General features: G+C 30.3%; 1 protein-coding gene across 2 annotated transcripts in view; it reads right to left on the bottom strand.

Annotated features, from left to right (window-relative positions):
• The window catches only part of LOC107443764 (poly [ADP-ribose] polymerase 2), a 46,232-nt gene that overhangs the window by 5,185 nt on the left and 17,595 nt on the right, over nucleotides 1-23,452 (bottom strand). Inside the window, exons 5-11 of one of the 2 annotated variants that reach the window (XM_016057730.3) lie at nucleotides 18,880-18,939; nucleotides 17,292-17,376; nucleotides 13,005-13,143; nucleotides 9,601-9,664; nucleotides 9,350-9,484; nucleotides 5,242-5,565; nucleotides 2,889-3,019 (exon numbers count right to left, since the gene is read on the bottom strand). In XM_016057730.3, the coding sequence (XP_015913216.2) occupies nucleotides 2,889-3,019; nucleotides 5,242-5,565; nucleotides 9,350-9,484; nucleotides 9,601-9,664; nucleotides 13,005-13,143; nucleotides 17,292-17,376; nucleotides 18,880-18,939 (938 nt within the window). The remainder of the gene's footprint in view (nucleotides 1-2,888; nucleotides 3,020-5,241; nucleotides 5,566-9,349; nucleotides 9,485-9,600; nucleotides 9,665-13,004; nucleotides 13,144-17,291; nucleotides 17,377-18,879; nucleotides 18,940-23,452) is intronic. The other variant, XM_071187960.1, reaches the window with a different exon arrangement.

The following is a 23,452-nucleotide window of genomic DNA, read 5'->3' as shown; positions in this document are numbered from 1 at the left end:
ATAAGTTTTAAATGACATCATGATAGCAAATATTATTCTGCTATGCATAAAAGGAAACATTTTATATTTTTGTAAATAAAAAATAATTGATAGAATATGCTGTTCTCATAAATTTTACTTTTAAAAGTCATTTTGTAAGGTTAAATATTTGTTCCAAACAATCAGTAAAAGAATCTGACTTATATCCATTTTTTGCTGTATAAATTTCCAAAAGACATCCGTTTTTTGAGGTATAAATTTTCAAATAATATCAGTTTTCTTTCCTTCCTCATTGACATGATTCCAGTCCATAGATTCAGGTATTCCATTGGCTGCAACAAAATTTGTCCCATTATCTGAATATATTACGGATGGAGACCCACAGAGTGCAATGAAATGCTGTAAGGCTTACAAAAAACTTTAGGTTGACATTAAGGATCAGAGTACAAGGTGTATTCCTCAATCGACAGAATATGTGAAGAGTACAATACCTGTTTTGGAGCAATCTCTTAAGAATAATAGACCAGCTATGTCCACTCCAACATCATTCACACCACTTCCAACAAAATGTTGAAAATGGGGAAATTCTACTGGAAATGATTACTTCATATTTAACATTGAAATGTCTCACAAAATTGTTCAAAATTTTTTCCAATAGATTTATTTCCTTTCAGTAAACAATACTTTTCTCGCAATTGGGTTAACAAAAACTGATTTCTACAGTGCATAAACTTTTAGTGGTTGTGAAGGATCAATTTGACAACTGCTGAATGGTTTCCTGGTAATATTATTGAGTACTTGAAGTCTTTGGTATTTTGGTGATTAATAATTTGAGTTCTAGCGGAATAGGCCATTTTCATCAGTCACAAGGTTTAGAGGTTGCTAGCTTGAATCCGTAGAACCATTGAAAAGTTCTTTCTGTATCAAAAACATTGGTAAATTTTTTGCATTTTCTATTTCTGTTCATGAACGAATAAGGATAAACAAACATTGATTTTTCAACGATTGTTGCAGAACCAACAATTCCAAGCAAATGTTTGCACTGTCTTAGAATGAGATTATCAAAATATCAATCATTAGTTCTTTTCAGCATGAGTGAGTTGATAACATAGTTTTTCTCTTCTCAGCATTTATCAGATCTTCATTTGCTACTTCTATGTAATAAAGCAATAGAGGTTCCTCCCACCATTTGAAGTGTATGAATTCTTCAGCTGTACATCCTCTGGAAGAAGGGTCACTGGATTTAGTTTACCGAGAGCAAATTTCCACTGATTGACATCTGTAAAGATGTGTATCTTTTGTGCTTGATTCTACACAAAAGTTACCCAGGGAGAATCTCTTCTTATCCAGTTGAGCGTGGTTGATGAATCAGTCCAATAGGAAACTTTCAAATATTCTAGCTTCATATCTTCAACTACATTTGCACCCATTGTAGATCCATTACAACATGCCTACAGTTCAAAGTATGGAATTGTTATGACTTTCAAAGGCACGAGACTGCACAAATTTAACTGCATTTTCGTGTTGCAATTCTACTTGCTGAAAAATAAAAGTGGCAAATGCTTTTGCATCACAGAACACATGAAGACTGCCAGTTTGTTCATAACTTTGACAGAGTTTTATCCTTCGAGGTGCTTTGACTTCCTACAGGTACTGTACTTTTGTAAGCCAGTTTAAAATCCACCCATGCAGACCTTCAGAGAGAATATCATCTCATTTTAATCCTAGGTTATAAGATTCTTGATGCATAAGCTTTGGAATGATGGTCACTGGAGTAGATATGCAAAGTAGGTCAAATATAATTTGTGCTAAAGAGAGTAGGGCTCTTTTTGTAAGAATCAAATCCTTCTCTTTTGGGTAATTAAACTTGCAAGATAGAATATCATCTTATATGTTCCAATTCAGGCCTAATAGAGGCACAACTTAGCTCTAAGATCTATCCAGGAATTTTATATCAGCATTTGATTGTCAATCTTCTTTCCGAAGGACATCAATACTTTTGATACAAAAATAAACTTATTAGCTTTACCAATGCTCTTTAAACTAAAGACACAATGGACAATTACAGTCAATTTTTTTTAATAATCTTAATACATAAATGAATCCCTCAAAATCACCAGAAAACATTTTAATACTTTTCTAAGAGTGATAATTATTAAGTTTTTTTCAAGCAAAAATCACTTTCGTTTCATCGAAAATAGGGAAGTCACATGATCATTCATGAACTGACATCACGAGCTGACATTCCTTTACAATTGCGGTGCTGTGAAAGTCACTGCGTTCTTACTTTCATTTGAATTTTTGTAATTATATCTAACAATTTTAAATGATAAATAACTATGTGAGAACAAAGACAATTATGTTAAATTGTGCCCTAATGCTGCTTCATAAAAATGTGGCTTAAAATGACGTATTTTTATAATATTTTCTAATAATAATAACATATAATTTATAAGGTACTCATTGAAACATTGTTAATAGTAGATGGTTCTGAATACTAAAGATTTTTTAGTTCAGTAAAAAATAGGTAAGAATGAGTTATGGGTGCCTGATATTATTTAGTAAAATGATAAATTATAAATACAAATTAATTTGTTTTTTCATTTTTTTTAACCATGTTAATCTTAGTTTTAAGGTATAATTCTAATTACTTTCATGCGAAGAGAAAAAAATTTAGAATATTTTTTTTTAATATTGAATAGTTTTAGATTTTAAAAATGTAGAAAAGCTTAAGTTATTGTTTTTCTTTTTCCTTTTTTTTTTTAATTCTTAGCTTGAAATATAGAAAATGTATAATTCATACTGCTGAGAAAGATTCAAATAGTTTAAAAAGAAACTATATTGCAAAGAAAACTTACTTTTCTTAATGGGAATGCAAATGGTAATAAATCTATAAAGAGACAACTTACGAAAGCGCTCCATGCTGAAAATCAGAAGGGGAAAGTCTTCCTTTTCCAATAACAGTGTCAAAATCTTGAGGAAGAAGTTCAGGCATCTTATCTTCAGCTTCATATAAAGGATATGGTTTCCCAACTGATACCTGTTTTTAAAAAATAGATAGGTAAGAACAAAAATGTATAAGTTTACTAAAAGGTTTTGAAGGTAGATAGGAGATTATTGCATCTTGTTAACATAGCTACAGCCTTCAAATATGACACTGTGATTTATTATCTTTTAAATACTTCTTATTAATTTTGCGATTATTTTATCAATGTACAGTGTGTAAGACAGCAAACAAAACACTCTGAATAACTTTTGATCCAATGATCAGTTTTTCACATACCAGGACTCAAAAGGGCCAGACCTTAACTATGCTAATTAGTTATGCAATATTTTAAGTTACTAAGTCTGACACAAAAACACACTTTCTCTAAATTAACATACCCTTTTTTGAGGGATTCAGATTCTGAACCTTCAAAATATGAAGAGTAGGTGCAATCTTGAAGATATGGTCTCCATAATTTGCTCAGGAGAGAGATCCAAAGTTATGACCCCTTAATATTAATTTTACTTTTTGCATATATCAACATAATTCAAGAACATTCTAAAGGAAATCAAACAATTTTGCACAACATTATAAAATTTGCTTGTCAAGAGATAATTCTATGCAAAAAAATAAATTTAAGTTAAAATTTATTATCTCGTGTAATAATAGTCTAAAAAATTTAGAAATGTAAGGTATAAATTTTTTCCAGTCATTTTAAAGTAGGTAATTTTACCTGATAAAATGTGAAAATTACATGAAAAAAAAATCAGTCAAATAGTTCCTCAAATATCAAATTTCAAAAAAGTTGTACAGTTAGATTGGTCAAGATAGCGGTTCAAACTTGGACTGCTTCTCTTGACCAAAATATAGGAACCGTATTTAAGAGATTGCGACTAGCCCCTATATTTCCGAGGCCAGAAATCTGAATCCGTCGGGGGAAAAAGGTATGTTTATTCAGAGAAAGTACGCTTTTGTGCCTGATTTCTTAACTTAAAATATCATCTTCACTAATTACTTAGCACATTTGAGGTTACCCTCTCGAACCATTAAGATTGAGTCTTAGAACGTAAAGATTCGATCATTAGATCAAAAATCCGGTTGATTATGTCACACTGTACACTGATTTATATACATATATATTAATATACATACTTCAAAGCTTTAATTTTGTAAAATTGCAAAAAATCAGGCTTGCATTAAATTAAAATTTACTGTACAATATATTGCTATACAATATATTACTGTTTAATATATTGCAGTGAGCAAAATGCCGGACAACAGTTAATTGTTTTTCATCAGCTACCTTTCATATAGTTTACAAATTAAAAATGTTACTTCTGTAAACAAGACTAATGCACAGAGAGGTACTACTTAGTTAAAATGACCAAAAGTTGTAAGACTTAGTTATTATTTATAAAGATTTCTTTTTTCTTAAAAAAAACCTCTAAAAATCCATAAAATGAAATAATTAATCAGTTTTTCTAAAAAGAACTAAAATAATGCAGCAAAAGAACAAAAAGAATCCTGAAAACTGAAATTCAAAAGTCATAAAAATCTAACCCTTAGTTATTACATTTAATTTATTCAGTACAATTATAAAACAAATTTATCGAAATAAATTTTTTCATTTAATGAATTTAAGAGAAGTATATGGTTAATATAGCAACATACATGAATAACAACTATTGTAGCCTAAAAAAATGCTTTATGATATAATAATGGATGCCATGAAAATGTGCATAAATTAGTAAAATAATTATCAGAATATGCACTATTATATATTGGTGAACTAAAAGTACCATTGAAACAAAAATGTATATTAAATATTAAAATAAATTTACATAAATTCATGCAGTAAGCATATGGGCAACTATACAGTTCTGTTCGCAAGCGAACTCATTCAAGAAGGAATTGAGAATTATTGATGATAGACATGGATATTTTATGCCGTTCTTAAGATATTTTTTCCAATTACAAATAAAAGTCCATCTTGTGTCTTGCAAAAGTCATTGAGAGGTGCAAATTTTTCTTTAAAACAAGAAAATCAGTTGTGGACAAAAAAAGTTGTACCCTATCATGCCAAAGTAAGAACTCAACTATAAAGTCTATTTCCCTTTCAATGAAATAAAAATTAAGAACCAATTATCTGACAGTGCTTTTTGACATAATATAATGAAATTATTTTTATAGAAAAATCTTCTAGGTGCATTTTAAACCGACTTATTTATAGAACTTATTATAATAAAACGAAAAGAAAGAATGGTACCAAATTCTACCTCACACATGATGAGAAGACCTTCATTTTTCTTCTTTGTAGCATAACAATAATTGGCACTTTTGCTACTCACATCAGCAAAGTATATACCTTTACCAAACATATAGCCGGTTTTTGGAGCTTCTGGTGGAGCAATTCGAAGTCCATCTTTCAAAATTCCAAGCCAATTTATAATCCTAGATCCATGCCACAATAAAAGTTTATTTTCATGATTTATAAAAGCTTTTTCTTCATGAGGTTTAAAACATTTAAAAATGCTAACTATCTCCATTTCATAAGAATTATGGGTGGGTCCATGGGTTTCTAGAAGACATTTTTGAATTTCCTAAAAGATTCCACATTTAAAGTATTAAAAAGTAGTAATGATGCACACCAGAAAGCAAGAAATAAAATATTCAAGCAGATTTATAAATGACTTAGTTCCACGTAGATTATATATATATATATACACTTAAAATCCAAAACATTATGACCACCTACTCAATAACGTATTGTGCCACTTTTGGCGTTCAAAACAGCTACAACTCATTATTTAGGCATGTATAATAGGAGTTCCTGATAGACAGCTGGAGACAGGTCATACCAAATATCGAACCAGTGATCACGCAAAGTCAAGATATTCCATCATGGTAGCGATTAACCACTTGCGCTGGAAAAACTTGCCACGCACGTCACAATGCTTTTGTCACAGAACCGCCGCCGACGTGATATTTACGTCATCATGTAATTGTTACAGAAACAAAAACGACATGCGCGGCACGTCAGGTGGAATTGTTGTCAGAGGACAGATCATCAGTGCACTGCATAGCGTACAGTTATAAATACACAGTCCAGTCCCATTAATGTGACCACAACCTACTTTCGACAACAACGTGAAATAACCAATCACAAAAGGCAGGTGGCAGCACATCACAGTGGAGTTTATGTATAGTATGTCCTAGGGCATCGGAAAGCATTTAAATCGTTGGCGTAATGCAGAAATGTAGCGATTTATCCGACGTCCAAAAGGGCATGATTATTGGTTTTCGGTCCAAGGGTGAAAGCATTTCGGAAACGGCTGATTTTGTGAACTGTTTGCATGCCGCCGTGGTTAAAGTATACCGTTCCTAGCAAAATGGCACTATGCAAAACAAGCGGCGTGGCACATGTGGTGCACCACGGGCCATAGATGACAGAGGCGAACGAAGGTTACGAAGATGCATTCAGGCGAATCGACGTGCAACTGTTGAGCAACTGACCGCCCAGATGAACCAAGGGGCTACCAAGATTGTATCCTCAACAACGGTTCAGCGAACGTTGCTGCGCATGGGCCTCCGCAGCAGAAGCCTGGTTATTGCACCTATGCTGACTGCTGTTCATCAGTGACGAAGGCCGGAATTAGCACGCCAGTACCGTAACTGGACGTCCACAGAGTGGCAACAGGTGACTTTTTCCGATGAATCACGTTTTATGCTCCATCGGACAGATGGACGTTGGCTTATACGGCGTGAAACGTATGAAAGCAAACATCCTGCAATAATTGCCGGAAGGCTGCAGGCTGGAGGAGGAGCATTATGGTTTGGGGAATGTTTTCCTGGCTATCAGTGGGTGCACTCATCATTGTGGAAGGCACGATGGATCAGCACAAGTACGCATATGTCCTTGCGGACCATGTCCACCCCTACATGCCATTGATTTTTCCTCAGAATGATGCCATCTACCAGAAGGACAATGCGAGGTGTCATAAAGCTCAGTGTGTGTGCATGGTTCGAAGAGCACCAGGATGAATTTACCGTACTCCCCTGGCCAGCAAACTCACCTTATTTAAACCCAATCGAGAATCTGTGAGACCACCTCGATCGGGTTGTTCGCGCCATGGATCATAAACCGCGTTATCTAGCGCAGCTGGCAACGGCACTGGAGTCAGCATGACTCAACATCCCAGTGAACACCTTCAGAAACCTAATTGACTCTCCTTCTGCACGTCTCGCAGCGGTCCACTCTGCCAAAGGTGGTTATTCTGACTTTTGACAGGTGGTCTTATTAATGTGACTGGACTGTGTATTTAACCCACATTCTAAAATGGAAAGCAAAAGTGACGTTAACGACATCATTTTGACAAATGTCAATAGAAAAATAAAACACGATGTAATGATAGTGACTTTGATGAAATAATTTTTCCACTCTGAAACCGACGAAGAATTTTTTCTGATGACGAGGAAGAATACATAAATGAAGATTGTGAAATTGATCTTATTCCTAAGAAATGGGTGTTGAAACACGCATTGCACAGTGCGCACTGCCAGCGAGTTATACTGGACCATTTTGGTACACACACCAGTGATTTTTTTTGCCAGCGCAAGTGGTTAAACTCTGAGCCGTCTTTGTATGGAATCCCAAATGTGCACTATTAGATTAAGATCCAGCAATTTTTTTGTACAATATACACATAGATAACAGACAACTTTTAAAAAAAGCAAACAAATTTAAAAAAAAAAATAATTAACTACTTAATTAAAGTAAAGACAAATTTTATCATAAAAGAATAATAAAATACGCTTGAATAATTTTCAAATTTGAGGCATTTTAGAAATTGAAATAGATTTAAAAATAAAATTATAATGGATCATTGTTGGTGATTAATATCGATTCTTATACGTGCCTTGCAGATGTTTTAATAGTGAATATCAAGTTTGAAGAAACTTTAGACTTGTGGGATATCTTATAAATCATAATTAGGCTAAAGAATATAGATCAACAGGTGACTAGACAAGTAAAAGGCTAAACAATTTTACATAATTAAATTTTTTTTCGCCGTAATGTTAACATTTTAGGCTTAAGATGCCATGGCTCTTATATAATTCACAGGCTTAAATTGTATATAACAAGCAGGTAATTAAGCTTCACTAATTAACTTCAAAAAATTGGTAACAGAATGGACAACATAAAAAATACACCTTGAGAAAATCTAAAAAAATTCAAAAGTTATCTTTCACCTTAAGATTTTTTTTTTTCAAATGATTGTTCCCAGATACTGAATCACGAAGGCAATATTAAAAAGTTGTAGTATCCTCTACTGAGAAATTTTTAAAAAAATGATCATCTTTAACAACAGACCTGACAGTAACTGACCAAACACTTCTCTTGTACAACACAAAACAATATGTACCAAGAAGTTAAAAAAATTCAAATATGTTTTCTTAAATTATTATAAATGAATTTTTTAAATTACATAAGTGTTTTGAAATTTTTTTACTTATTAAAAATTTTCGAAAGATTAAAAAAAAAGAAAAAGAATTTTTTTTAAAATATTATACACAATAATTATTAATCGTATGTATTTTTGGAAATTTCAAATATCTAAGTTAATAAACTATAAAATTAAGTAATAAAAAATATTCTATTGTCGGATACCAAAATGCATTCAAATTTGAAATCTACCCTTAATATATTTTTTATTTCAAAGTTTTGCTTTGTTTCGTCAGAAAGTTGTAACAGTTTCTAGTGTAATTCCGTTAATGGATCAATCAACTCATAATAAAATAAGATCAATTTATAAAAAATTCTTATAGTACTGTTTCATTTAGAAAAATAACAAGTACCAATCAATTAATATTCCCTCATATCAACATTTAAACTTGCAAAGAAGTTCAAGACAAATTCTATAATATGATTAAAATCAATCATTTTTTAAATCAGACAAGTCAATAATTATTCAACTATAAATAGGGTTTGTTACTGCATTTGCATGAATAAGCATATACTTAGTCAACCACAAAGAACATATCAGGTATACCAGGTGTTTTTATCAATATGAATGACAAACAATTCTGGGAAATTTTTTAAAAACACAATTAAGTGAGATTCAATGCATTAATGGTGGAATCAAAATTTTAAATAAGGAAAAAATATATTTATACTAATGAAATACATATTTTTGATGTGAAATAATGTGTAGTAGGAGAGGATTCACTAAAATTTAGGTGATTTGTAATCAATTAAAAAGGCGAAAGATTTTAACATTTTGTCTTATTATACTATATCTAATTTAGCAGTTGGTATACCTGATATACATATCCTTACTTTTGTAAAAAATCTAATACTAATAAAACTTTATAAATCATGCAAACCTTAAATTCAAGAGAATCTGGTTCTACTAGATTAAGAGAACAATTTAATGATTTATAGTATCTGTCTAATGGATGAGCAGTAGCATCTGTCTCATCATTCATGACCTTCATAGCTACACGAATATTGATCAAGGCCTGAAAAAAATTTTACTAAATATTATCTCTCTGATAACAAATAAATATTAAAAAATTAGCTTATTGATAAATATAACATCTTAATTTAAATTGGTAAATTAAATCAAAATGCATACTTCCAACATTTCTTGTTTCTGATCAAGCTCCTCTGATGTTCTAATTATAGGTGGTCTCTTCATGCTACAAATAATCAAATCAAAATAAAACTTAATTTCATTAGTAAATTTACACTTTCATTAGTAAATTATACTGTAATGTAATAACAAATACACAGTTAACACCATAGTATCTAAACACTGTAATAGATAAACAAAACTAAATTTGCAATTTATTTCTAAAGCACAAAAAATATATATAAGATTTATATTTTTTATTAAACACTTGAATATTATGTATTACTTGAGTGCTGACTTGAGTAACTTTTAACTATTATATTTAAAAAAAAGATTTATGTTTAAAAAAATACTTAGAAGATTGAAGGTGTATTAGTATGCAATACTTTAATCGATGACCATAACTTTATAGCAACAGACAATGATTTCATATCTGAAGCACCTGAAATTGTAAAATTAAATAAAATTTTCATTTCCTGGTGGACAGAATGGCACTCTTATGATATCATTAAAAAAAACTGACTTTTGCGCAAACAGTGTATAAGTATATTACAGTAAAACCTCATTAAGTCGTCACCCTGATAAGTCGTTACTCCGCGTAAGTCGTCGTTTTCCTGTGGTCCGACTAAGCCTCATAGACAATAATGTAAAATAACCCTCTTTTACCCGTCATCGAATTTAACTCTACTCCGAAAAACTCGTCACCCCAAAAAAATGGCAAACCTACCTTTTTTTGCACTTTTGTATACTGTTATCTTTTCAGACCCGCCCCTTTCACTTTAAGAATATCGAGGAATTTCTGACCACCCACGAAGTTCGCTATACAGCTGTGAGCATTCCTTTCCTTTTAGGGGATTTGGATTCTTGGAATTTTGCATGCCAATCGTTCGAAGTTCTCACTTCTTGCTCCGACTCAGTCGAGTGTAGACGTTTTTCTTTATTGTACGTACTTTAGTGGGACTTCATTTCATAGCGAGTAAGCCCCGCTATAAGGGCCATTTTATTTTCTTACAAGATTGTGATTTGATTACGTTTCAAAATGCCGGGAAAACGAAAACTTACCTCGTTATCTCTTAAAGAAAAAAAGGACTTAATTGCACTTTTTGAAAAGTCAAATGTTTCAAAAACAGCTTTTGCCAAAGAACACAATATTCCGAGAACTACCTTAAGTGATATTCTATCATCAAAGCAAACCATTGAAGAAGCAGACTGCAAAGACAATAGAAAGAGAATGAGGAAATCAAAGTTTGACGAGATCGAGGAGATTTTAGTTCGATGGTTAAAGCATGCAAGATCGCAAAATGTGCCTATTTCTTCTGTCATTCTTAAAGAAAAAGCGATGGAAATTGCTAAGGAGTTGAACATAGAAGATTTCCATTGCAGCAATGGTTTGCAGGAGCGTTTCAAGGACAGAAATAATCTTTCTTTTAAAACGATTTGTGGGGAAGCCGCAGCTGTTGATGGTGATGCTATAGAAAATTGGAGGAATAGTGTTCTCAAGGACATTTTATCCAGGTTTGATGCCTCAAATGTTTTTAATCTAGATGAAACAGGCTTATTTTATCGTCTTTTGCCTGATAAAACTCTATCGTTTAAGGGCGAAAAATGCACCACTGGAAAAGCTAGCAAGCAACGTCTAACACTTTTGCTGGGAGCGAATATGAATGGAAATGAAAAGCTTAAACCACTAGTGATAGGCAAGAGCAAAAGGCCACGCTGTTTTAAAAACGTTAAATCTCTGCCAGTTGAATATGAAGCATATTCAAATGCATGGATCACTACAACGATTTGGGAATGGCATATCCGTAAATTGGATTCCCAGTTTTCGCCCCAAAAGAGAAAAGTTGCCCTTATTGTCGATAATTGCACAGCCCATAGTCAGCCCGAAAGCTTAAAAGCTATTGAAATCATTTTCCTTCCTCCAAATGTTACTGCACTTCTTCAGCCATTAGATCAAGGGATAATTCGGGACTTCAAAAGAAAGTACAAAAAAATGCTAGTAAAAGACCTGATAAAAGCATTGGATAAAAATGAAAAGTTTGAAGTTTCCGTTTTAGACGCGATCAATTATGTGCATAGAAGTTGGAGCTCAGTTTCTATGCAAACTGTTTTTAATTGCTTCAGACACGCGGGATTTGTAGCCAATGCAGAATTCAAAGATATCCTCAGTGAAGAAGTCGACCCCGAGCCATTAGAAAATTTGCTACAAGTTGTTAATGAAAAAGGTTGCAGTGTCAATGACGTAAATGCATTTGTCGATATTGACAATGGCATCGCTATTTGTTCACAAGCAACTGTAAAAGATTTAACTTCAGAATTTTTAGATGAAAAACAACACAGTTCCAGTGAGGATAGTGATGATGAGAATTCGTGTGGAATTCCGCCCAGCAAGACTGAAACATTAGAAGCCTTAGAGAAAGTTAGACGATATTTAACATCAATTGAAGGCACAACAGAGGAAGATTTCAAGGCGCTGATGATATTGGAAAAGAAGGTTAACAGCAATCAACAATTCCTGCATCAATTTACTATGTTAAGCTATTTTAATGCTCAGAAATAAAAATAAAAAGTGGTAACTATACAAAAGTATTTGTATTCCTTTCCTACACATTTATTTGCATGTGTATTACATTCTAAAAATCTAATTTTTCTCAACGAATCCTACTGCAGTCCATTAAAAAATTTCAATGTTTTTTTGTTTTTTTAAAGAAATTTCTAACTCCACTTAAGTCGTCACTCCGCTTAAGTCGTCAAAAATGTTCGGTCCCTTGAGTGACGACTTAGCGAGGTTTTACTGTATTTAGAAAAAGAATTCAGAAATGTATTTAGGACTTGTTATCTAATTTTTGAACATAGGAAGGAAGAAAGAAAGGAATTTTTGTTAATGCAAGATGATGTAGTATTTCCCTGATCATGTCTTTTAGAATATTTTAAGATTAATAGTTAGGATTTGAAGAGTTTCCACAGTAAAAAATAAGTTTAGTATTAGAATCCTCAATGTTACCAAATTCATTGAAGTATTACTTATTTCATTATAAAAATGGGTTGTTCAAGTAAAGAGTATTTTCAGTTGGAAGCTTTAAATAACAGAATAATAAAATCCTTAAAATTTAAATAAAATTTTTATAGTAAAAATATTGCTTAGAATACAATTTTCTAATAATTTACAGATAGGAATAATTTAAATAAGTTTAATTGCCATACTAAAAGCTAGAATTTTAATACAGATTAAAACTAACTACTTTGATTGCTAAAGCATTAAAAAACATGATATCAATAATAAATCAAAATTTAATTAAAGGAAGAAAGTAAAGCTTAAATGAAATAATTTTAATTATTTTATAATTACAGAAAGACATCAAAAAAGAAAAATTAAAAGATCTTGAATTTTATTTTATAATACAAACCCAAAGTTATGAGGAATTTTTGTGTAAAAGTCATTACAAGCTGCCACTAGTTCATTGCTACTTCCACCTCGTTGAAGAATTACTGCAATTTTATTCAAAGCAGCGTAACCCATTTTCACTTGTTGAGAAGTTAATTGTCCTTTAAAAGAAAAAATAATTTATTCATTTCATTTTCTTTTCTTTTTTTTAAATATTTACTAGATATATACTTTTTATCTCAAAAACAAAATAATTGTAAGTTATTGACACTTAAGCAAAGTTTTCCACACAATTAAAACTAAATAAACTTAAACTGAATTGCATTCAACTTAGTTTGAGAGCACATTAATGTGCCTTTAATTAGGACAGAAATGCAAGTATCTGTTTCTATGGAAAAGACATTGAAACTAGTTATAAATTTATATACAATTATTTTACTCATATTTTTTTAATCAAATTTTGATTACAAGAGCTCAGATTTCAAAGTGAGATTGATTTTGCATTTTTAGGACTTTGAGGCAGATATTAGTGATTTAAACTAAAATTCAAACAATTATCAGCTTAAATAAAGTAATTTTCTTTTATGTAGCTTAAAAAAAGTAGAACTGTGACACTGAGAAAGAGAAATGGTGAACTAACATGTAACAATACAGAGACAATGAAAAGATGGCGGGAACATTTTAAAGATGTGCTGTTTGGCAACGATGGCTCCGTTGAAAAAGTTTATGTTGAAATATCAGATACTCATGCGCAAATACAAGATGCTGATGTACCCACATTGTGTGAACTGGAGTATACTCTTAAAAAACTGAATAGAAATATAGAGCCCCTGGCCCAGGCGGCATTAAGGCCGAACTATTTAATGTAAATGCACCGGAGTTGAACAATGAGCTTTTAAAGGTCATTTGTGATGTGTGGATCTAAGAACAGATGCCCATTGAGTAGGAAGAGGGCTTGATTTTCACCATCCATAAAAAGGGAGACAAGCTGGACTGTCACAACTACTAAGGCATTACACTTTCGAATGTGGGTTTTAAGATCTTTTCCATCATCCTATTTCATAGACTTCTTCCATATGTTACGAAAATTATAGGAAAATATCAATGTGGTGAAGAACTAGAAGATGGAGACCAGCTACAAGATGGTTGGACAGTGTTGAGAAGGACTTAAAATTGTTGGGAATAAACGGGTGGAAAAATCTAGCTTAAAGTCACCCTGCCTGGAGGCAGCTAATTGAGAAAGCCTTGGCCTGCACTAGGCTGTAGTGCTGGCGAAGAAGAAGAAGAAAAAAAAAAGTAATTGGATTTTCTTAATTCAAAGTCTAAGGTATAAGTTATTTTTTGACAAATTTTTTGAAAATAAGGAATTTTTTAAAATAAGGTAAAAAATTGTTTTTAGGATAAAAAGAAATTAAAAAGAATTCTAAGAAATTTAGGAAAGAAAAAACATTGAAAAATTAAATAGAAGAAATTTTTATATTTCACTGCTAAGAATGCACCAAATATTCAATTTTCCGCAAACTTGCTAAATATTCTGTTAGACCAAACTATTTACTTTCTTGATTAATGAAATGATTTATTTATATATGGTATTTAAAGACTTAATGCAAAAAAAAAAGAAGAAAAATTTGGTACAGCACTTTACTGAATTACTTTATGGTACATTAAGTCTTATTCTAGCCTAGATCTGGGATAATCCAAGCCCCAACACTCTCCAAGCACCCTAAATTTTTAAGGTTCCTTTGTTTTGTTTTTCTTTAGGTTTACTTTACTGTGCCACCCAGCCACCCCCAGTGGCTGAGTGGAGCAGTTGGTTTGTCGTCGGCCTTCTGAGCCCAAGTCTGCGGGTTCGATCCCCGGCCCAGACACCAGATTTTCGGGATGCAGAAAATCCTCAGCGGCCATGTTATATGATTATGCGGCAAGTAAAAGATCCCTGGCGTGCCTCATTGGCTCTTGGCATTTCCGGCAAAATTAAATTCCAAGTGCACTTTAGCATCCAAATAGAGTCTCGGTGCTGCCATCTAGTGTGGCAGAAACTAGACGTCCAAATTAACATGACCAACAGTATCTCACCCATTGTGGTGGTCCTGAAAAGTGGATACCACCTCTGGAGAACGCACTAGGTCTGCTCATCGGCAAGATCAATTGTGCAGCTCATTGGAAAGAAAGAAAAAAGGTTTACTTTAATACCATTTAAGTTTGTTAGTTTAGGGCTAGCTGATGTGAGGGCAACTCTTAAGGGAAAAAGCAAAAAATTTTGTTGTTTTTGGACATATATCATTGCTGCACATCAGATGTATGAAACAAGTAAAGGAGAATTCAAAAGCAAAAGTAATTAGGATTGACAAACAAGGCATAGATGTAATTTAACCATTATAGAGTACAACAATAATTCTCCAGATAGTTGCAACAAATAAAGTTGATACCTTTCAATATAAGGCTGTTAATTGCTTAGGAATAGCAATATTTAACAGCAAGGGAATACCATGATTTATGTCTTAAATATAAAAAAAATTTGCATGGAAATTCTACATAATGATAAAAAAAAGTCTAAGAAACAGAAAACAACAGAAGTGATTTCGCAAATTTAGATTATAAAGAAAACATTTAGAAGCATCTGGATTTGCCTTTGTTGAGGATGACAATATGGAAGACAAAGCAAACAAGATAATCAAAGGAACATTTTTACTTATTAAATTCTTAGAAAAGAATTAAATATTTTTATGTTGCAGTGACACAATATAATTACAAATATGAGGATGAAATTCAGGCAATGTTAATGAATGCATGCAAAAATACAATATTGTATGAAGCAAATGAAACTGATATAATTTACATAAATTATGAACAAATTTAAATGCTATGCTGATTTAAATGCTATTTAAATCCAATGCTGAGAATAGTTAAAAAGAAGACAGAAAATTTTATAAGTTCTCTTATTCTGATATGTTTGAGAAATAAATTTATGATTCCTTGCTGCTTCTAATTTTAACTACTTTCAGAATAAAGGTACTTTATTCAATTTTTTCTTAATGTTCTTTAACTATAACACAGAATATTTTATATTTAAAATATATTTAAAAAATTATATTTAAATTATTATATTTAAAAAATTAATTATTATGTTTAAAAAATTGTGATAGCAAAGTTTGTGCTAGAAAAGTTCTTATAAGAGGTTACATGTTATTTTAATTATGAATTGTTATTATTGGTATTTTGTTGAGAAAAAAAATATATTGAACAAAGGACTAATGCTGAGGTAATATATAAACATTTATATTTTGATGAAGTATAATTTGTTGTAAATTAAGTGATGTTGTCCAGTAACAGAAGTTACAACTTCCTCTCAAGATATATTTAAAAAGGTGTGTATTAATGTCAATTAAATTTTTCTTCTGAAGCATATTTCATAGGCATTACATATACATAAATATGAAAATAAAAATAAATATGTGATAAAAACTGCACCATAAAACTTAGAAGTCTCAAAAGCACCAATTTTCACACACTTATTAATGGACTTTTCACACACTTATTTTGTGCATCAGTCCATTTCCAATTGGACTGATGCACAAAACACAATTTTTTTTTGTTTCATAGAATATTAATTATGAATTCTAGCATTGTATTACTGGAATAAAAAATCTTATCCAACAAATTCAACGAACATGATATTAAATAATGCATTGAAAACTAACACTGTGCAATAGTTAGAAATAAGTGCAAATTTTAACCAACTATAGGATTAAAGAAAACACCAACACTCAGTCACAAACTGCCAACAGCTTGATCATAAAAGAAAAAAATTACAGGAATTAAATCCTTTTTCTACAGCATAGTCATCTAAATTATTACAATAACAGCAACAAAAAGGAAAGAAAAACTGTTGTATTATTGGATAAATTAATGGAGGAAAATGGTTTTTATAGTCAAAATAACAAAATTAGAATTTTTATCATCTTTAGTTACAAAACTTAAATGGATAAACATTAGTTTCTTGTAATGATGTTACCTAATAAATGCAAATATTTAAAAGAAAGTAACCTATAAGACTTTGTACATTCTAAGTACTATGATCACGGAGCTGCTATTAATTCTAATCATAAGCTTCTGTGCCATTTTCTTTGCATGAATACAGGATTAATTTATTTTATCAATTTTTTTTTAAAGTTTAGTTTGATTTGCTCCTTAAAAATTTATAGAAACAATTCAATTTTTATGAGTTTTTTTCTAACTCTTCAAAGAAGCTCATTTTTTAAACAAGTAAGTAAACACACTCAACTTAAAATAACAGAATGAAACTTACCTAGAGGAGTTTTATTAGAGTCATAACACATTTCTTTCATAAATTCCTCCATTCTCCGGGTATCACATATTAACTCCATGAGGGCCTAAGTTACAATAATTTACACATTAATATAAATAAAATAATGATAATAAGGAAATATTTGTGCTTCCAAAAAAAAAAAAAGCTTTTAGAGATCTATATACAGTAGTTTATGTTATACTAAAGGCAAGTCTAGTAGTTTATATGAATCAATGAGACAAAAACAGGCAGTTTCTATAGAAAATTTACTGCAGATGACCAGTTTTTGAGCCCAATGATTTAGTTAATTATTGTGTTAATAGAGCATGCAGTAAGTGTGAATTTGAGTCCAAATAAGTAAAAAGAAATTTTAATTATTTCAAGTAATCAAAAAAAAAAAATTAAATCAATAGTTCAATATTTCATTAAAAAAGTATTTTTCAAAACTTATTTATCTCATTCAAGGAAACTTTCTTTCACCAAACTAGATACCCAAGTGGTGATAAATATTGTATCATTCATTTAACTTTAGGGCTTACCAATAAGATTAGGCAATAATAACCTTTTATGAAGCTTATGAACAATATTGATAATAACTAACACAATTTTGTGAAATGGTACAGAAGAAAATATTTTTGTTTTTAAATTAGCTTTTTATATACTTTTTGCTGACACACAAATGGTCTAAGACGAAACATTAAATTGAAATTTATATATTACTAAAGCCACCACAGGTAATATATTTTTATTAGAAAACTTAGATTTTTTACATGTTGTATTAGATTTTGTGAGCAAAAAAATATCATTGAATGAGGATGGAAGCACAGAGGTTGCACTAAATTGTGAAATTTTTACAAAAAATAATTGTAATAGATGTTAGAATTATTTAACTTGAATTTTTATAACTGATTACTGTTACTGACAATTCTGAGACTGCTTATTTTCCAGGTACAATGAAGGAATATTCCTGGTTTTTGGAAAAAATGCAACTTTCCTTGACTATTCCCTGCTTTTTAGAGTGAAAATAAAATTCCCTGACAATTCCAGATTCTTTCTGACCTGTGGACCCTGATTACTGTATTGCTGGTAGAAATAAATCATTTTCAAAATAAGAAAAATCAATAATTGGGAAAATGCAAAACTATACCTTACAAGATTTGTTAATGTTTTTGCAAAAAAAGCTAAATATGCCTATAACCCCTGAATTCATCACTTGAGTTCAAACTAGTAATTTTTGTAATTGTTACAAAAATATTAATTAAAATAAAAAAGTGCTGAATTGAAAGTCCAAATATTTTGATTCTTCAAATTGATTATTTTCAAGTTTGCATTGGTATTCCTAGAAGATTCGATGTTTGAATATACATAAAAATTGTCATAAAGAATATCAAGACGGAAAGGTAAAAATAACAGGACAAACATGAATAAAATATTTATACTGGGAATATCACAACAACTATGCGCATTCCTTCATTGCCATCAATAAATTAATTTTTATGCAAAACATTCCTTCAGGTATTTCAAGCATGCAAAAAATTTTACAAAATCATATACGACATAAAAATTTATAAATGAAACTGTAATTTACCAAAAGTTCATTAGCTAGCCTGGATTTTAATGTTTTGATTTCAATTTTTCTAGCTTCTTCCTGTAACAGAAAAGAGATATCTAAAATGTAAATCATGCTTAAAGCAACGAAAATCAATCAAAAATAAATCAGTCATTTGATTGAGTATTGAGATGCTGATTATCTCCTCCATCTCCTTAAGTAAATTTTTTGATGAACAGAAAAAAGATAGGATTTCCAAATTAGTATATTGGGTTTGTGTGTTTAAAATATGAATATTAAAGATGCATAGGAATGGTGTTATAAGCTATATGATAAATGGTGCATCGGGCAATAAACTTAGAAGAAGGAAATTGATTACTAACTATAAAATGATCAAACTTTATCCAAACAAAATACACTTTGATAAAACAATAAAAATAATGTATACAAATAGCAGAATACAAGAATAACAAAGCAAGATAAATAACAATGGAAATAACAAGTAAAGTAGATCGAAAAATGTAATAAAATAACAATGTAGAAATATAAAACCAAATTAAAGGGGAAAAAAATTACAAAAATATGTAGACTCAAATTCAAAATTTAAATTTTAGAGTGAATTATGATAAAACATGAGCAAATTAATGTTTATATCCGAGTAAAATAAATTTTATTTATAAGGCTCAGTTGAATGAACTACTTTAACAAGAAATCTCCTTTTAAGAAATATTATTTGAAAAGTATAAAACTACAAGGATAAGGCCTTTCTGTTCATTTTAAATATAAAATTTCTAAAATAGATATCCTGAAGAAAAAATAAGGTGAGGAAAAGTCAAGGGACAAATTTCCCTGATTTTTAAGTTGAGTTTGTGGGAGGCCTATGTAATTCAGAGAGACCATAAACAGTATATTTTATTGTGGCATAATGTGAGAATAAAAATTTATGCTGTCTAATTAGGTGGTAATAATTCAGTATAATTAATGATATATTGCTTGAAACATTAAAATAAAGCATTAAAGGTTAGCATGAATTTATAGGCAAAATAAACAAAACATATTGAAAACATCATAATGAATTTTTAATTAGTGACCGAAATAATATTTGCACTATTATATATGCATATAGATATAAAACAATGCATAAAATTTTGAAATTTGACAGTGAAAATAATCAAATATAAATATGAAGTAAATGATGAAAACTTTAAATGATAAAGCATATTATCTTGTGACATCAAATAATAAAATTCAACCTCCATTTCGCCAACAGAATATTACTTCAATATTTTACTTATGTTGTGATGTTTAGTTAAAACCACTGGTTTATTATTGCTCAACCTGAATACTTTGAAAGCAGTTGGTAACCTTAGTCAGAATTTTGTGACATTTAACTTACTGATTAGCAAAAACTGTTCTACATGTATATGAGTACTAAGGATTTCCTAATAAAGAATTTGAAAAAAAATCTGTTAAAAGAGTATATAAAATTAGTTATGATAGATTTTGAGGTTTTATTAAGATATAAACCAAAATAAAGCTTCATCTAGGAAAGGAAAATATATTTTTGATATAAAAGTAAATATTTTAATGAATTCCTGAAGCATATATCCAGACTTTAAATACTCCTCCCCCTTTAGAAACAAATAACCAAGTTCAGAATTTAACAGAAGTGTTGGCTTAATGACATAATCACTTTCTTATTCAGCAATGTGCTTATTAGTAAAACTTCTTATTTTTTTAGCAATTGTGAATAAATTTATCAGCTAGTGTTAATTTTCTTTTACTAAGATATTTAAAGATGTGGTTGGCAAGCATGTTAACAGGCTCAGTTTTTGATGTCATATAGGGGGGGACACAAATTTTACAACCCCGTGGGCATTGAAGTTTTACTGATGGGTGGAATGGAAGTTATAGCTAGTTGGCAAAATGGTTAGCAAATAGGAAAGATACTGACACATTTACACTTAGTGTAACGTGACAATTTAATCTTTAATTTTACCTAATCTCTTAATTTTCTTAAAACTTTAGTTTTTTTATGCAGCTTATATTTAGTTTAACTTTCTGTTTGACCTTCCTTATGGTCAACGTGGTAATTATACCCGCCTTTCTTTTCTTTGGGGGGGGCTAAATTAATCGATCTCTTTCCTTTGATTTTTCAAACTCTCCTTCTCTTTAAATTTAGTTGGCTATTCACTTCTGGTCCTACACCAGTTAACAAATTGTTTTAAGAGACTGAAACACATTCTCTATTTTGCGCTTCCTCGCTGATACCTTTTTTTTCCCCTCCGAGATGCGGACCTTGGTTTGTATTGAGGGGACCTTTTTTTACATCCTTTTTTTTCTCAGCCTTTATTTTACATTAAATCCATAAGCATATTCAATTTCTTTAAGTTAAAAACATCCTTTAATTTTTTTAACTTTAAAAACCCTCTTAAATTTTAACTCTCTCTCTATGAATATCTTTTTCGATAGTTGAATTTCTTATTTTCTTTATTTTAATTGTATGCATGACGCCTTTTGTTTCCTTTATTCTCTTGTCACCCATTTCCATTAAAGGTGTTCCAAATGTTAAAAATTGTATCAAAGATGTCTTTCCATTAATTATATCGCGAGTTTGTTTTTCTTAAATAAATCTTCAACTGAAGTTAAAAATGTGTGCTTCTTTGTCTCTATTGTCATGATGGTTGTCTTTTATAATTTCCTCCTGTACATGATGAGTACCTTTTTATTGTCATGGGCATTTATTTCTCTCTCTTTGGAAACATTACTAAACTGAATTGAATGAGATATTTATGTTTGGATATAGCATGTAGCATGAATTTGTCTTATTTATCTTTAATTTATTTTAGTTTCACCCTTTTTCCAAATTTGGTGATTTTATCCAATTTGTTCAAACCTCACACTTTGTGACCCTTTGAACTTATTTGGTTATTGTTATCCCACAATGGCATTGTACTACCACTTTCCTTAACGATCACATTCCCCTTAATTCAATTACTTTTCATACTATTTTCAGCCTTAATTTGTTTATTATGAAATCCAATCATTAACTATTTTTAATAATGACTATATCCAAATCCAAATATAAGTACTTATACAATATTACAACGCATCTATCATCCATTTTAATACGTAAATAAATTTACTTAAATTACACCAATATACATCTAATTTTACCTGTCACAGAGACTCATGTTTTGACATAGGAAGAAAACAATGACAGCACAAACTAGTAAAGAAAGGCCATTACGACTCAAATCATTCAGCCAAACTACAATTAGACATGTTAGATATAGATTTAGTAATAGATATAGAGCATTGTAAGCCTCCTCTACATAATTAAGTTCTCTTGTGGTAGCGAAGTTACAATTGAATTTACTTAGTAAGCAGCTGCTTCATATAAATTTAACCAACAATTAAAAACACCATATGAGAGTCAGCAGGCCATCCATAGACATGCTTATACTATTTAAATGTTATGGTAGTCAAAATCATTTTAAATCACATTTGTTAAAACAATAATCAAGTATGAATGTATAAATTTTGTCAACTACATTAAATTATATATATAATAATTAAATGTAGAGCCTATATCTCCCCTTATATACACATGTATGTATGAATGTATACATAAATTCCAGGAAAATCCATAAGAGTTGGCAGGTAGGCAATAAGCAGTTTTTTATTTTTTTTTTTGTCTATATCAAAAAATCCTAAATCAAACAGGGACTTGGGTTTTAGATCACTGTGAAAATATGTTTGTCTCATTCATACTTAAAGCTGTGTGGAAGGTTATTTTGATTTAACTTCAATGTGTACATGGCACTCCTTTAAATTTTAATGACTCACAACACTTGTAACTTATAAAACATATAATTTTAAAAAACTTATGTAGATATAAATAGCTATTTTGTAGCAAAAATGTATATTAAAATAAAACATTTCTAACAACTCTACTTTAGAAATGCTACCAATCTTTTATGGCACTTTATTGTACATTTTGATAACCCAAAGAATATTTTTTTTAAAAATTCAAAAAAAAAAAAAAAATGACAATTCGCAACACTATTTTAACAATGCTGATATTTTTATTCAGTCTCATGGTCAAAATCAATACAATTTAACATTCATTGTAATATGAAAGAATTTAATAAATAGTTATTTCCTAAAGATACCAGCAACAAAATTTTCTTGCACGCTTCAATAATTTATTCTACAGAATATCATTCTTAAACTACTATTATGAAAAGAAATCACAATATTATTGCAAAAATAAAAAAATTAAATAAATTAAAAAGGTTAAAACATCCAAATGGAAAAATGTGCTTAACAGCAAAGAAACCAAGAGGAATTAAACAAATGAGACATTGAAGAAAAATTATAAAAAAAATTGGAAAAAAAACATGACAATCAAAGCTGACGTCATCAGGGGGTACCAATCCTGAATTGTCATAAAATGCAAAACCTTTTCTATCCAGAAAAGTTAAGAAAAAAATCAAAAAATTCGCTTTCTCTGTACCCCAAAAGTTTTGCCCAGGTCCAGAAAAATACAATAATAAATAGAAATATATGATATACAATACAGTAAATTACAGAAGCATAAAACATTAGA

Source organism: Parasteatoda tepidariorum, chromosome X1 (assembly GCF_043381705.1).
Source record: "Parasteatoda tepidariorum isolate YZ-2023 chromosome X1, CAS_Ptep_4.0, whole genome shotgun sequence".
Taxonomy (NCBI): domain Eukaryota; kingdom Metazoa; phylum Arthropoda; class Arachnida; order Araneae; family Theridiidae; genus Parasteatoda; species Parasteatoda tepidariorum.
This window is presented reverse-complemented; position numbering and strand designations above follow the sequence as displayed.